The sequence below is a fragment of the Eschscholzia californica genome, unplaced genomic scaffold (assembly GCF_041429995.1).
Source record: "Eschscholzia californica isolate CP2 unplaced genomic scaffold, dmEscCali1.0.p SCAF_4, whole genome shotgun sequence".
Lineage (NCBI taxonomy): Eukaryota > Viridiplantae > Streptophyta > Magnoliopsida > Ranunculales > Papaveraceae > Eschscholzia > Eschscholzia californica.
The window spans coordinates 5644410-5661388 of NW_028238461.1; the positions used below are offsets into that span (position 1 = coordinate 5644410).

Here is a 16979-nt window from a genome sequence, read left to right on the forward strand (position 1 = left end):
TAATTTTGAAATATTAATAGAAATTTGTTCTTTCATATGATAAGCCAATAATGTATATTTACCAAATGTCCATCAATGTTCACAGATATCTACGGATGTATACGAAAGTCGAAATATATAGTTTTGAAATATTAATTAAAATAGTTTATTTCACATGATAAAACAATAATAATGTTAAAATAATAAATATCAATCAAATGTCCATTACTGTCCAAAGATATTCACGGATTTCCACAAAAATCGAGAAATATTTTTTGAAATATTAATGAAATTTTTTATTCCATATGAGAAGACAATAATAATATTAAAATAATAAATATCAACCAAATGTCCATCGGTACCTATAGATATTCACGGATGTCCACAATAGTGTCGAAAAATATATTTTTGAAATATTAGTATTATATGTATTTCATACGATTAGACAATACTGATAATATTAAAATAATAGATGTTTATCAATGTCAACAGATATCCACTAATGTCTACAGAAGTCGAAAACTATATTTTTGCAATATTAGTACAAATATATTATTTCATATGATTAAACAATAATGATATATTAAAATAATAAATGTCCACCAATTGTCCTTCAATGATAATAATAATAATAATAATAATAATAATAATAATATCTACTACACATTTTGTCTTTGGATCCAATATTTGAAATGTCTCCAGGACATTTTGTGTATGGACCAAATGTCTTGAAATATCTTCAAAACATTTTATTTACAAATTCAATGTCTATAAAGACATATTGTCTATGAATAAATGTCTCAAAATATCTTAAAATATCTTGAAATGTTTACGAGACTATTTGTCCATAAATATCTCACAATGTCCCCAACTACTACCACCCCCCTAAAAGATAAAGAATAATAAGAAACTAAAAGATAAGGAATAATATAAGAACAACAATCTCAAATGGAAAATTTCCTTCTCATTTGGTCTGGTTATTGTTTATTATGAATTAATTGAGATGCTAAGAGCAAAACCAGCGTTGAGGGGGCTGGGGCTCCCAATTCGAATTTGGGAGCCCCAGCCCCCCGCCAGCGCCTCCCAATTTAAATTTGGAAGCCACAACCCCCAGCCAGCGCCTCCCAACTCGGGAGTCTCGGAGCTGGGCTCCCGGTGGGGCTGGGAGGCCCATGCTTCCGGGCTCCCAACCCCAAAATGTAACCGTTGGGAGACCCACCACATTTAACCCTTTTTTTTTTATTAAATCTACAAATTTTTTTTTTAAATGTAACTTTTATTAAATGTATTTTTGTAAAAAATAACACTTCATTGATTAAAAACCAAATAAATAATAACTCCCTCACAAACACATAATCGAAATACAGAAAAAATAAGTAAAATAACGATAATAGTTCGGTTAGTCGTTGCGATCTTTAGTAGTCCACAAGTACTCTACAAGATCTACCCTTAATTGTGTATGAAAATATTTGTTTTTAACTCGGCCAAGACGATCAAACATTTCTTCGACAACATTTGGTCCAACACGCACTTCTTCTGGAATACTTCCATCAAAATCATTAGTTGCATTTGGTCCTTCATTTTCGATTATCATGTTATGCAATATAATACATGCCTTCAGGATATAACCTAGTGTTTCTACATCCCAAATACGTGTCGGTTCTCGGATAATAGCAAAACGAGCTTGCAATAAACCAAAGGCTCGTTCAACATCTTTTCTTACCGATTTTGGACGTCTCGTAAAATATTGTTCTTGCACAGATAACGGATTTTGTATGCTTTTAACAATACAACCCCATTGTGGATATATCCCATCAGCGAGATAATAACCCATATCATGATGATTACCATTAATCTCAAAATTAACAGTTGGAGCCCTACCTGTGGCAATTGCATCGAACAACGGAGAACGCTCCAACACATTGATGTCATTCAATGATCCAGGCAACCCAAAAAATGCATGCCAAATCCATAGATCCGACGATGCAACAACTTCTTGTATGATTGTTGGACTATGGCAATGGCCAGTATACTGTCCGTGCCATGAGGTCGGACAATTTTTCCACTTCTAATGCATACAATCTATACTCCCGAGCATTCCAGGAAATCCTTGTTTTTCACCAAGTGTTAAAAGCCTACAAATATCAGATTCATTAAGAGACCTTAACTAATGAGGGTCAAACACATTGACGATCGTGAATACAAATTCTCGTAGTGAATCGATTGTAGTTGTCTTTCCAAGTCGAAGGTATTCGTCAATTGCATCTGCTGGTGTCCCATAAGCAAGCATTCTCATAGCCGCAGTTATCTTTTGATGCGGCGATAAACCCATTCTGCCGAAGGCGTCTGGCGCTTGTACAACATAGGGATTATGAGCAACCACCATATTGAGGATATGAAGAAATAAATCACGACGCATGCGATATCGTTTCGAAATGTAACAGCATCATAAAGTGGATTCTCCACAAAATAGTCACGCATCAGTCGTTCGTGACCATCTCTTCTGTTACGATTTATCGTTCGACGACCCGGAACAGAACCAACATAACAGGTACGTGGCCGTTGTTCCCTATCCTGTAACTCCGCTAGATACATTTCATATAAAATTTCATCATCTTACATATCTTGTAACTCTTGTTGAATGACCATATTTGCTAACTCATAAGTAAGATCTATTGAAGGGAGAGAGAAGATGTAAAGAATGTAGAAAGAAGATGTAGAAAACTTAATGGATGAGTGGTTGTATTTATGGATGACCAAAAAGTTAAAAAAAAACTGAATTTCAAACTCCCCCCAAAATTTTAAAATTTGAGATTTAAACTCCCCAAGATTTTCGTAAAATTTGAAATTCAAATTCCCTCCAAAATATTGGTAAAATTTGAAATTCAAAATTTTAATTTTTAGAGCCCACAACTTCATGGTTGAAAACTTAAAAACAAATCCCACAGATGTACACCACACATACACATATTTTGAATTTGGGAGTCCGAAATTAGAATTGAGAAAAGTTCCGGAACTCCCAAAATTCAGAGACTCCCAAAATTGAGAGCCCGAGTCCCACACTGGTTTTGCTCTAACGAAGAAAAGACATGAACATGGCTTGTGAGTTGTGACTAGTGATTAGTTATATAATCAAGATTCTCTCTTTATGGATTAGAATAATAAAATGGTTGATTTTCAATCTTACAAAGGGTCCAAATTGCAGTTGAAAATGGACAATTGATCTACTTGTGTGTTGGGTCCACTCTGTATGCTACTTTTACAAGCATTAATATATATATATATTTCTTCTAAATGTTGGTATAATTTTAGGAGAAAATGACTAATTGGGTTTAAAATATTATCATAATAATCAAAAAAGCAAGTAACTCTTTCGATTAACTAGAACTTACCAAAATAGTATGAGCAAAGACATGTAAGGTTTAAAATAATATAAAAAATTACTAATCAGGTCATTTTGTATTTAACATTTTCCAAAATTACCCCTCGTTCTTTTCCCGAAATCTAATAACACAACTGAATCTCTCCTGCTCTCTCTCTAAACTCAGTAGGTTATCTTCCTCTCATCTACTTCTTCTTCTTTATTTTCTTCATCTTCACTAAATCATTACCTTCCTCCCGTCATCATCATCTCTCCCCTTATTGCTAGAAATCGAGCTCCACCATCGTTACCAACAGATTTCTTCATCAATTTCTTCCGGATGGCAAAGAGTTTCAGAGATCCTAGGGCACATTTCAAATTATGAGTTACTGTTCAAATTATAAGGTATTATCCAAAGTATAAATTACTATTCAAAGTATATGCCAAATCCATGTAGTTGTGGTGATGATGGGTTTTGGAGTTGATGTTATTATTGTAAATGTGTAAGGGAAGTATGGTGATACCAACATAGCTCATGAGGTGTTCGACAAAATGCCTGAAAGGAACATTCTCTAATGGACCCAAACTGTTCTCAATCTAAGTGAACCGGCATAACTCAATCACCATCTACAAATTAACCACATAAACCCAAAGAGGGCTGATGTATGTTTGGAACCCCTGAGAAAAGATTATAGTGATCAAGATTTTCAAGTCATATGTAAGATTTTGTCGTCTTCCATAGAATGGAGGTCAATGGAAGAAGCATTAGAAAAATGCAGAGTTTGAGATTACACCTGGACTTGTTTCTCGAGTTTTTTTCGTGATTGCCAACGATACAGCAATGCAACGTTGAGTTTCTTCTCATGGGTAGGTCAGAAATCTTGTTACAACCATACAACAGAAACCTATAACATGGCCATAAAAATATCAGGATCATCGAAAGGTTTTAAGCACATGAGAAATCTCTATAATGAGATGAGAAGAAGTGGCAGCTTGATAACTTCGGAAACATGGACTATTATGATAATTCAGCATGCTCAAGCAGGTTTAACCGAGATTGCACTAAAGAAATTCGAAGAGATGGCAGCTAGTGGGTTTATACCTAGTAGTAATGCATACAAATATTTGGTAATATGTCTCTGCGGAAAGAAGGGGCAGAAGATAGATGAAGCAATCAAAATCTTCAATGATATGATAAATGTTGGACATGTCCCAAATAAGGAACTAGCTGAGGTTTATCTTAATTGTTTCTGTGAACTAGGTAAAGTATCAGATGCTCGAAAATGAAAGGAACATCTGCTCAGTAGTGGCTTTTCAGTTCCACTTAGCTATTTGTTGGTCATTAGAGCTCTTTGTCGAGCGAAGGGACTAGACGAGGCTTTATTTATGGCAGATGAGTTAAGTAATAAACGATTTAAGCTGGACTAGTGCTCATAGAAACGGTACTTTATTATATAACAAATGATAGTTTGCATGTTTAATCCCACAAACACTAAGAATCCATTATGCTTATAAACCAAGAAAAAGCTCAGCAATTTTATGTTATGCAGGATGGGAAGAGGAACAAAGAACAAGTTTTGGCATTTGCTGGAGTGACTGAATATCCATTCAAATGTAGCCATTAACCATTCTCAATATCTCATCTTTAATATTTCGGTGGAATATATGTTGGAGCAGTCTTTACACTGCAGTTCCTCTCTCAATTACTATATAACATCAAGAGTTCCTCTCTCCACTAAAACTTATGCAAACACGTTTGCATAACAGATTGGTGCAAACACGTTTGCATAACAGATTGGTGCAAACACGTTTGCAGAAAAACGTAAAGGAAAAAAACGCCGTTTTTTCTGGGTTTTTTTTTTTGAAAAAAAGTATTGAAAGTGGATCTTGTTAGAAAGCTAATGAAAAATCATTTCTAAATCTATAATTTTTATAGCAATCCGACATCTCAAACAAAAGTTATTTTGATTTAAAGTTTAAATAAAAATAAAAGAATTTAGTTACACAAAATGACAAAAAAGGGTATTTTAGTATTTGCACACTTTTTTACCTGAATAATAATTTTCAAATGTTGTATGCTTTTTCACTTATTTTCTATATTATTTTGAACTAAATAGAAATTACCTCTAATTTTAGAAGAATATATTATTTTATATGAATAGGTCATACGTGTGGTAGTGAAATAAATAACGGTTCATAACATAAAATCTCTTGGTACTCGTATTCCGATAAAAATGTCAAGCATGAAAGATCCACACGACGAGCCGACATCCAAACTAAACCTTTTGTTACCGTGAACAATGTTGAGAAAAGCTAACAATTTTGACATGTTAAGTTAACAATTCAACTTGTCCCGGCACGGATGTTGAATTCCGACACAGTTGTTGAATTCTTCTTTAGAGTTTGTGAATTCTATTTACTTCTAAACAATGAAGATTCAACTTCATGTTTTATCAATTCATATGTTTTATATAAAGGTGTTGTCAGTTTTCTATCGTTTGAAATTAAAATCTGAACAATCTATGTGTAATTTACATGTGTATAAAAGGTTTTACATGTGTTTACTTTTATGATAAATCCAAATTTGAAAAAAATATTCTTTACCAAATCAACTTGTTTTATAAACTGAAAATACATACATTTGATATAAATATTTGTTTCAAATATTAAGATAAAAACAAAAACGAAAATTAATCACTATTACAAAAAAAAAAAAAATTAATTTATATTTCAGATCGAGATTAAAAGAACAAACGACACCTTAGTAGGATAAAATATTAAATTCTTATGTATTACTGAATCAGGAATAACTAAAAGCACCAAAAAATATGTCAGTCGAGATTCTTAAGACTATTGAAAATAGATTTTTTGTTAGTATTTCTATGTATTTAAAAAAACCTTTTTATATGAAATCTCTCTTTAAAAAATATGTTACAAAATTTTTATTTTATAAAATCTTCATTTATAAAGTCTATATTTTATAAAACATTCATTTATAAAGTATTTATTTTATTAAATTTTCATTTTCATAAAATATTACTAATACATTTTTTAATTTATCTCATCTTAATTTATTATTTTGTAAATATTACTAATGAATATTTTAATTTGTCTCGTATTAATTTATTATATTGTAAATATTACTAATGAATATTTTAATTTGTCTCATCTTAATTTATTATTTTATAAAACTTCATTTATAAAGTCTTTATTTTATAAAATACTACTAATAAATATTTTAATTTATTATTTCATAAAATATTACTAACAAATATTTTAACTTATTATTTTATAAAATATTACTAAAAAATATTATTTTTATAAACCTAAAAAATATTTTAATTTATCTCATCTTAATTTATTATTCTGTAAAATATTTATTTATAAAGTCTTTGTTTTATAAATATTACTAACAAAAATTTAAATTAAATTTATCTATTCTAATTAGTTCAACGGCTTCAATACCTTTCGGACGACATTCAAACGACATTTAGGTATCAACATTTAGGTATCAACTTTACATCCAAATAGTAGTTTGTAAAAGTGAATGTCAAAATTTTACCCAAGATAAACACCCCCCTAGCCAACTATGACCGGTGTAATTCAAACGAAACATTTAGGTATCAACTTTACATCCAAATAGTAGTTTGTAAAAGTGAATGTCAAAATTTTATTACCCAAGATAAACACCCCCCTAGCCAACTATGACCGGTGTAATGGAAGACCTTCGTCCACCTACAATATGTGATATATTAATTTTCAAGTTAGAAGAGGAGTTTTTATGAAATCTTACTAATATAAATAATAAATTAGTAATCCTTGAAAATACAAAATTATATAAATAATAAATTAAATTGGAATAAATTTATAACTTTATAAAAAAAATTTATAAAATAAAGATTTTCTAATATGATTTTTTTTTAAAAGAGATTTTATATAAAAGGCTTTTTTTAAAATAAATATTATAAAGTTACCAACCAAAAAACTATCTTTAAAAGTCCTAAGAAACTCGATTGACATATTTTTAAAACTTTTAACCAGAAGAACTACACGATTGTGGACTGGCTATCTATAGTTAAAGTCGAAACTTTCGTCCTGTCTATCAACAATGAGACCAAGGGAATGTCCATGAGTTCAATTATTTCGTAGTTACAGACTTTGAAACTACCTCTGATAGAGCTGAGACTTTTGGTTCAAGAGAAATCATAGATTTCGCATCGGTTCTTGTGAATTGTTGGTCTAGGCAACTAGAAACGTCTTTTCAGCTTTACGTCAAACCTATATATTACCAACAACTCACTGATTACTGCAAGAGACTCACTCACGTACAACTATTTTAGGTACAACTAGCAAAGTTTATCACCTTTATTCTGATCTACACTAATCATATTCAAACTTATGATCGTGTATGTGATAGTCCCACATAGCTCATGAGAGTGTCTTCGGAGCCTGTGCTATAGGTGTATGTTCAAACTTGGTAAATACCGAGGTCTTTTAGAGGGTTTGTGAAGCCTTCGTCAAGAATAAAATCCTGTATTTGTGTGAGGTGGTTAAAACGGAGACATTATCGACAACTGCTAGTTTAAATATATAAAGTAGTTCTAATGATATAACATATCTGTTCTTGTTCCAGTTGATAGTGGTGTTCCTTTAAAAGATGCCTTAGACTGACATATAATCCTAATGACCACGAAAATTTATAAAGTAGGATCGGAATGTCGTACATCTTTCAACTAAATTTTAATGGGAGAACTATTCTCAAATTACACGATCTAGACTGAGCCCTTGGTTTGGGTTTGATGAAACTGGTCAATCTGAAACCTCTCGAACTGATCTGAGTCGGAGACCAACCCGAGAATATGGTTCCTTCCCAGGAGTATTTTTAATGGTGGTTTTGGATCAAGGATTTGGAATCAAGGTTATTTCTCTCTACCTCATCAAATATCAAGGTTGGTTTAGAACCAATTAAAATTCTTCTTATAATGGTTTTACCCTATTTTTCTCTCTAAAACAAGATTTTTTATCTCTAATTCTTCATTGTAGATCGATGATTCTGGGTTCGAAATCAACTTAACGTGATAATGATGATAGGAAGAAGAAGAGACGAAGAAAGAAAAAAAAAACATCAGGTTTGGGTGCCTTGAGGCGCTGCCTAGTAAACTGCTAAACTTAGGTCAGATGGAGGTGATATCAAAATGTAAAGCAATGTCTCAAGTTAGATGGAGTTCTCTCTTTTTTTTTTTTGTTGAACTAAAATAACATTAATGGATCAGAACGTTATTACAGTAGCGATCAATTAAAATACAAGGAATATTGACCCACGCTTTGCTTCTGTTACGCTTCCTTGCCCACTTCGCAAGCTTGTCTGCGTTAGAATTAGTTGTTCTTTTGGTGAAAAGGAATTGAACTACTTTGAAGTAAGTTAGATGGAGTTCTCTCATAAAAAAAAAAAAAAAATAAATAAAAAAAAAATAAAAAAAAATAAAAAAAATAAAAAAGTTAGATGGAGTTTAGTTGTGTGGAGTTGTCAGGTACGGAGTTGTTGTGTTGGTGTGTCTGCTACCTTTTTATTTAGGTTTGTTTGTCTTTCCTAAAATATCTACCTACCTGATTTTTCCAAAGATGTTTTTTTTTTTTTGTTGAGAGGGAATTTTCCAAAGATTTGCTCCTACTTACATTCTCTGCAAGATATGACAACCTTAATTTGATCCGTGAAATGCCCCAAGTTTTAATACAACCTTTTTGCTCCACCCATTTTTACATGTGGCACTAACTTATTGGTGCTAGGAACAAAACACATCCAACACTCAAGGCTGGATTTTAGCCGGTGAGAGATATCAATACTGGCATTGCCTGCCCACATAAATCCAGAACATCTATCATCTAAATTGCCTCCACTCAACACACATCATCTTCTCATTACTTTTAGGCCCCTGTTATGGGGAAAAAAGATTTGTTTCCCCAAACAAATTCTTAGATTATAACAAAATCTTCAATTTGTTGAATGACTTAGATAAAAAGAAAAGGACGGTGCAGATCATAATCAAATTTTGAAAAACTTTGTGCAGTCGTGAAAGTGAGTTAGCAAATCAAGGATTTTATAAAAAACATTCCCAAATTTTAAGCCAGTTGGGGCATTTTGTCAAGTTTTTTTAAGTGAAAATGAGGGTTATTCGTTCCGAATTTTTGTTGGAGCTTTATAGTTTAGCGTTATTGATTTTGATATTTTTTTCAAGAACTTCGAAGTTTCGTGTTAGTATTTGGTTCAAAACATTATTTAAGAACTTCGAAGTTTTAGCATTATCGGTCTGAAATTTTTTTTAAGAACTTCAAATTTTAGTGTTAACTCAAATTGGACCTAGGAACTTTTTGAGACAAATTTAATCACAATTCAGAAATTTTTCTTGTTTCCCAGAGCGTGTGACCTCACTTTTATTTTCAAATTTGAGAAGAAATACAAATTCCTTTTATACTTATCGCAGACTTTTACACCTGCTTTAATATTACTACCCAAAAGAAATTGAACAATCTAGCTAATATAAACGACAAAATGATCTTGTGTTTAGTGTATCCGGAGAGGGTAGAGATTTCAAACTACAATCTCAACAATTTAAAATGGAAAAAACAACTTTACCATTAGTGGACCTAGTAAAAAAAAGTTGGACTGATTCTTTAAGGCAAATAAAAGGGAAAATGAAAGACTTTTACAAAATGTTATGTCAATCTAATTTGACTCAGTTAACTTTAGGCAGCTAAAAGATAAACTACTTTATAAGGTCTAATAACACCAACTATTTCCTTTAGAGAATCACACAGAACTAGTGATCATAGTGGTAGTAGTCCATGCGGGTTAAAAAATGGATCAATAAAGAAAGATGAGATAAAGAGCCGTACCGTTGTGGAGTGAGACTGAAAATTCCTACTACTCCAACCGGCTTTTGAGCTGAGCTGAGCTTGAACTCAGCCCAAAGAGAAACTTAGTCGACTCTAGCTTTAGAGGTGACTGAATCCATTTAGGGTCGGTCATTGGTTAGAGTTGATTTTTTTTGAATTTCAACAAATCTTTTTTAAAGAAAAGTCACACACGTGTTTACATGCACAATTTTTATGCCTAAACCCCTTCCTAATTGGAGTTTTGTTTCTTGTAGTGTTCTTTCATTAATTATAATAAAAAAAAGGCGAGCGCTTCAGGGAAATCAAAATAATTTATGCGGTGTGAAGATTTTGTCTAAAACTGGTCAACTTTAGTTGACCAGTATATCTTTTATTAATTGTTAGGGGGAAAACAAATTTGATGACCATTTTTTCTCCTTTCCGACAAGGGTCGCCAAAATCCGACCACCACCATCATCACCGAAATCCGCCCACCACCATTATCACCAAAATCCGGCCACCACCAAAATCCGACCACCGCCATCATCATTTGCATCTTTCTCTCTCTATCCCTCTCTCTCTCTCTCTCTCTCTCTCTCTCTCTCTCTCTCTCTCTCTCTCTCTCTCTCTCTCTCTCTCTCTCTCTCTCTCTCTCTCTCTCTCTCTCTCTCTCTCTCTCTCTCTCTCTCTCTCTATATCGCTCTATATCTCATTCTCTCTCACTATATCTCGTTCTCTCTCCCATTGTATCTCAGTTTCTCCGATCACCCATCTAATACTCGGTTTCACTCTCATTCTCCCTAAACTCTTTATATTTCTCGCAGTTTTAGAATTTGTGGTTGGTCGGCCCACGAAAAGTTTGTTGTCGGTCGGCCACGAAACGTTTCGTGGTCGACCGATCCACAAAACCCTCGAGGAGGGTAAGGCGAAACCTTAATCGAGGTTTTGTTTCGACGAAGGAAAAATACAGATTTTAGGCGTCTGCCCGTCTGTGGTGGGACTTCCTGTAAAGAAATTTTGTGACATCATCCTAAAATTTTGTCCTCACAATGATTTCTTTCGTCCCCAAATTCTCAAGTGACATATCACATAAGTATCAATGATGCACTTCAAATGGAAAACCGGTTTTGACTTGGTTCAGCACTACTACTTACTTTCTCTCTAGGCCACCTATTCTTTCTTCTTTTTAGAGAGAGACAGAGAGAGAGAGAGAGAGAGAGAGAGAGAGAGAGAGTTGTTAGTTGTGGTAGTGGAGGAGTGAAGGGGGGGCGAGAAACAAAGGCTACTACTCCATAGCTACTACTTACTAGTACCAGAGAGACTGTCAAAACACAGATTCAAACCCGATGGCGATCGCTTTCACTCCATCCACACGCTCTTCTCTTACTATCCCTCCTCAATTCAATCTCAACCGCTCATCCTCCCTTCATTCTCCTTCCCCCTTTCGCCGTCTCTCCCTCACCTCCTCCGCTTCTTTCTTCAACCTCAAATCTCCCCAAAAGACAGATTTAAATCCCATCATCGTTGCTTTCTCCATCAGTAGTGGTGGTGGTGGTTCCAATGGTGGTGATGGTTCCAACGGTGGCAACGGCGGTGGTTCCAATGGTGGTGGTGGTGGTGGTGGAAATGGAGGAGATGAAGATGCTCATGATAAGAACAAGGCCGAAGCTATTCTAGCACTGGCTGAGATTGGAAGATCATTGGATAGTATACCATCTGATCTTGCATCTGCTATCGCAGATGGAAGAATACCTGCATCGATTGTACATCGATACTTGAACTTGGAGAAATCTGCAGTATTTAGATGGTTACTTCAATTTGGGGGATTTAAGGAACGATTGTTGGCTGATGATCTCTTCTTAGCCAAAGTTGGAATGGAATGTGGAGTTGGAATCTTTACCAAGGTTTTCTTTTTCTCCTTTTCTTATTGATTTGAATCGTTTAGATTTCTACCCATTTCTCTGATTCATACTTCTCTTTTAGACAATTGGTAATACTGTTGCATCAATGAATTAAACCAATATATAAAATGATTAACCCACAATACTTTTTTAGATTTAAACTTGTTTGGATTTGATTTATTTGATAATTATTTGATCTGGGTAGTTCTGATCTTCCCAAAATATGGATGGGTTTAATAGGGTAAGGGTGATAATCAAAAGGATTTGCTTATCTGCTTGCTGGGAACTGTGGTTTCATAATATCAGAAATTTTAGGAGAGTGAACTGGATTGGTTAAAAGGTATAGGAAAGTTGGATGACCTATGACGATCTTGTAATTTGTATCCCTTTTTCGTTATAATCAAGATGGTACTATGAGTAAGCGGGGTATGCTGCTGTATATTACATGATAAAACTTCGTTCAGAGTGTTCGTTATGTAATAAAGTGGAAAATGCTTGAACTTTGTCGTCCCGGGTTGCATAGTTCTGAGCTTTAGTGATTGCTAATTTCTTTGTATTCGTCTTGTCTATAATCTCATTTTGTGTTGAAAGTTCTTTTGATTAGCATAGCTTGTCTTGAAGTTGGCAAGCTTCTCGTTAGGTGTTATCAATGTAATTCAATACTAACTGCATATTTCTTGATGACTTGTTAATTCTTCTCTTGGAAAAATTCTCTTTTATCCCATGGTGTTTGCCTTCATTCCATGCCTATATGTGTACTACTTTTGGTCTTTCACCTTTTATTGTCATTGTGATTGAAGTTCTTCTAATCTGTTGAGACACTAAACATGTTGATCTAAAATTTCTTAGACAGCAGCAGAGTACGAACGTCGGAGAGAAAACTTCATGAAAGAGCTGGATTTTGTTGTTGCAGATGTGGTATGTTTCTTCTCATCATGATATTATTACGATTATAACGCTGATCTGGTGGGAGTTTAGTTTGACTTTATAATTTACATGATAGAGTTGCTCATACTTTTATTCTTTAAAAGTATTTGAGGTTACCAGTGGCTTTCTGTAGGGAGCTTCTGGGATCCTAGTTTCATGTTTTGATATTGATTCAAGGACATGTAAACAGTCCTCTTTACTTTGATTTGCTTAATTTTTTGTCTTCTGACTGATCTAATAAAATTACTCCGGTTATCTTTAGACCAGAATGTTAGGGTTGAAATTATATACAACTTTAGGTATTGACTATGTCCTTTCTTCCACTTCTCTTCTTAGGTGATGGCCATAATTGCAGATTTTATGCTTGTGTGGCTTCCTGCTCCTACTGTTTCTCTCCGACCTGCACTTGCACTCAATGCTGGGGGTATTGCTAAGTTCTTCCACAACTGTCCAGACAATGCCTTCCAGGTATCTTTTTGTTTTCCTTAATCACTGAATCAAATGTACTGATTAGACTTTTAAAAAGAAAAAGATTCAAATCCTTGTAAACTTTGTTGCTGTTTTTTTTAACAGGTCTAAGAATTTATGTATTAAAAAAATATTATTTGCATTAATAGGGTTCCAAAAGAATCCAAAACCGAAAAGAGTATAGCGAAATGGTCCCCCCCCCCCCCCCCCCAAATTTAACACAAAATCTGTACAGGACCCCAAGGATGTCCCGTGTCTTCTTTCACCCAAAAGTACAATATCTGTAACACTATTAACTTCAAGCTATCAAACTCTATTTGTCTCTTTAAAAATTACCCCGTTGCGAGTCTTCCGAGTTGCCCATATTACCACATGAGGTATCATTCTTCCTCTACTTGATTATCAATTGAAGGGAATTTAGTTTAGGACACCGACCAAATGAAAGCTTACCTTTAAAAGGATCTCAGTCTTCCATATCCACTTATACGGTATAGCCAGAGTGTTCATTGAATTATTTGTGAAAAGCCATCATATCAAGTTTTAACCGAAAACCCATTCACGTTATTTTAATTCCATAAAGAACTCCAAAAGTTGTAAGAGGGAAGTCATATCGTCTGCTTCCCAATCATTTATATTTCGTCTTAAGTCGAAATACCAATTTATACATTTAGTTATATGGTGTTTCTACTCTTTGTAGGTTGCTTTGGGTGGAACATCTTACTCATTTTTACAGAGACTAGGCGCAATTATGGTAAGTTTGATAAATCTTCAATGATGTTCTTATGAATGACATCTAATCTTAATGTTCTTGAAGTGTCGATCTCTTACTATGCCCAAAATTTGTTCTGCAGCGAAACGGAGCAAAGCTTTTTGCAGTGGGAACTAGCGCGTCGCTGGTAGGTCTACCTTTCCTTTTTTTTGTTACTCCTGTTGATTTTTCATTTAATTAAACCCTTAGGATTCTTAGTGCCCTCATTCGGTTTTGGTATTTTTTTAAAAAAAATTGTGCATGTAAAAGTACTGACCTAGGATGATGGTGGGACGCAATTTTTGTAGGTTGGAACAGCTGCAACAAATGCTTTGATTAAAGCAAGAAAGGCGGTTGACAAGTCCTCTGAAGGCGGCGAAGTAGAAGATATTCCTATCGTATCAACAAGTGTTGCCTATGGTGTTTACATGGCAGTTTCAAGTAATCTGAGGTATATGATTTTAATCTTAGTTTCTTCCCCATGCAACCATACAAACATGTGCTTCTTCTATTCCTTCTTTCTATTGAATTTATCTTTCTTTTATACTTGTCTTGTTTGGATCAAATACCAAGATTAGGAGTTCATGTAAACTTATGCCATGAGCTAGTTTTCTTTTTCGTCCGTCCTACCCCTATATCGGTTTTGGGTACTGGCCCTACGGTCCACGAAAGTCCATGTTACATAGCTTAAGAGTCGGTTCGTTATGGATTGATAATGACTTTGGGAAGTTCAATATGATAACACATTTCTCTTCTGCAAAAAACAGGTACCAGCTATTGGCAGGTGTAATTGAACAAAGGCTTTTGGAACCCCTTCTACACCAGCATAAGCTTATACTAAGTGCTCTCTGCTTCGCCGTCAGAACTGGCAACACTTTTGTGGGATCATTATTGTAAGATTCAACTTTACTTTCTCCTAAACTCACCTTTCAAGTTTCATTTACCGTTGTAAAAAATTTTGCTTTTCGTTTATGCAGGTGGGTGGATTATGCTCGTTTGATTGGAATTCAGAAGGCTGAGTAGAAAAAAGAAAGTTGTCATATACTTTCATGTTGAATTTGAGAACTATTGATTTAATTAGGTGAATTTTTAGGTTTTTCCTTTCCATTTTGATGTGATTGTAGGTGGATTGAAATTGATGTGGATTTTAAAATCAAAGGGATAAGTTATTCTGTTTTAAACTTTTATCATAATACTATTTGATGCAGAAGGTAGTATCATTGTTGCAGGTGCTCTTCACTTTTTTTTTTTTTTCCGATGAAAAGGAAATATTTTATTAACGACATCTGGCCAAAGAGACTCATCATGACAACCTTCGATCACCACCTATAGTGTCTGTTAGCCGTGGCCCAAAATACTGCTTGAAGCGTTGCTATACCTTCTCCCACTCTACTGATTCCGACTAAGGTTGGGATAGCTCTACGTGCAACAAAGGATCCCATGGAATCTTGAGCTATTAATCCAATTATCGCAGGTTATTATTTTTTGTTTGGCCTCCTAGTTTATACCAGTTCTGCCTAGTCCCTTAGTTTTTTTTTTATGAGCATCCTAGTCCCTTAGTTACGATCATCTTTTTTGTATTTTCAATGTATTGACTAGAGAGTAAACATTTCACTTTCTTAAAGAAACCACAACATTTTTTTTTTCTTGGTTCCTTCTCTCACTTTTCATCTACTTCCTCTCTTCATCTTCTACAACCATTCGCCCGTTGTCATTATTTATGATGAATGGCCTGAATCCCATCCTGCAAATTTTGATAATGGATCTGAAATTTGTTCTTTTTCAATGTACATACTAGCAAGTAATGGTATTAGAACTTCAACCAAAAAAAAGTAATGGTATTAGAAATTGAATCTGAGTCCAGTATTTATCATCAACTCTTGTAGTTTTATTGCATGTTAATTTGTTCAGTTTCTTTTGCTTGATGAGTTTAGTCCATAAAGTATGGAGATCATATCCAATATGTGGTATCCATTTCTTCCTCAAAATATAACTTGTCTTTGTTAATTTCCTGTTGGGTAATCTTTCTGTTAACTTATTTTGATTGAATTTCCCCTTGAATGAATCTCAGTCTTAAATGAATTCCCTCTTAAAGGATTTTATAAATAGGGGAGAGAAACAAAAAGAAGTCCTGGATTAGTTGTGAAGATGAATAGGGTAGAGGAAAACATGAAGAGGTGAAAGAAAAAATGATTTTTTTTTTAAGGTAGGATGCTTCTACAAAACGAATTGTTGACTTTCTATTGGAAGCATTGAAAATACAGAAGAGAGATGCTAGAGTTACAAAGGATGCTAGAGTTACTTGCAGCTCTCAAGTTCAACAATCTGCAACCGAGCACACAGACTGTGTGGCTAAGGTGGTTGCTTTATTTGCCAATAAGGAGAGAGTTTCTGCATCAAGTGGTGCTGGTCCCAAGTTGGGTGTGCAACTCAGGAAGCCCTCTCACCCTTTAAATGGTTAGTCTGGGGCTGCTGGAATGTGAGAGGCTTGAATAGCCCCCACTAGAATAAAGGAGGCTGGAATGTGCTGGTCCCAAGTTGGGTGTTCATCATGTTGTGAGAGAGCTTAATCAGGCTGTTGATCTCCTTTCTAAGCTCAGGCCTGCTGGTGTTCTTGAGTTTGAAGTGTTCTGCCTCCCTGAGGGCTTGAGCCAAATTCTTAAGGATGATAAAAATGGTAGAATCAGATTGAGGAAATGTTGGCTTCAACGCCTGGTCTTTG

At 34.3% G+C, this 16979-nt stretch overlaps 2 protein-coding genes across 2 annotated transcripts; one reads left to right on the plus strand and one right to left on the minus strand.

The window, feature by feature from the left end:
- Positions 1-1378: 1378 nt before the first annotated feature.
- Positions 1379-2365, minus strand: LOC147541957 (uncharacterized). Its single transcript, XM_086632581.1, has 2 exons — positions 2183-2365; positions 1379-2011 (listed from the first exon to the last, which is right to left on the minus strand). Exons 1-2 carry the CDS (start codon positions 2363-2365, stop codon positions 1379-1381), a joined length of 816 nt encoding a protein of 271 aa, XP_086488707.1.
- An 8808-nt stretch (positions 2366-11173) lies between these two features.
- Positions 11174-15438, plus strand: LOC147541958 (UvrABC system C protein, putative (DUF3411)). The gene is made up of 8 exons (XM_086632193.1): positions 11174-12117; positions 12964-13032; positions 13378-13509; positions 14207-14260; positions 14361-14405; positions 14566-14708; positions 15025-15150; positions 15235-15438. The coding sequence occupies exons 1-8, from the start codon at positions 11560-11562 to the stop codon at positions 15278-15280; spliced, it is 1173 nt and encodes a 390-aa protein (XP_086488319.1). The 5' UTR covers positions 11174-11559; the 3' UTR covers positions 15281-15438.
- Positions 15439-16979: the final 1541 nt, after the last annotated feature.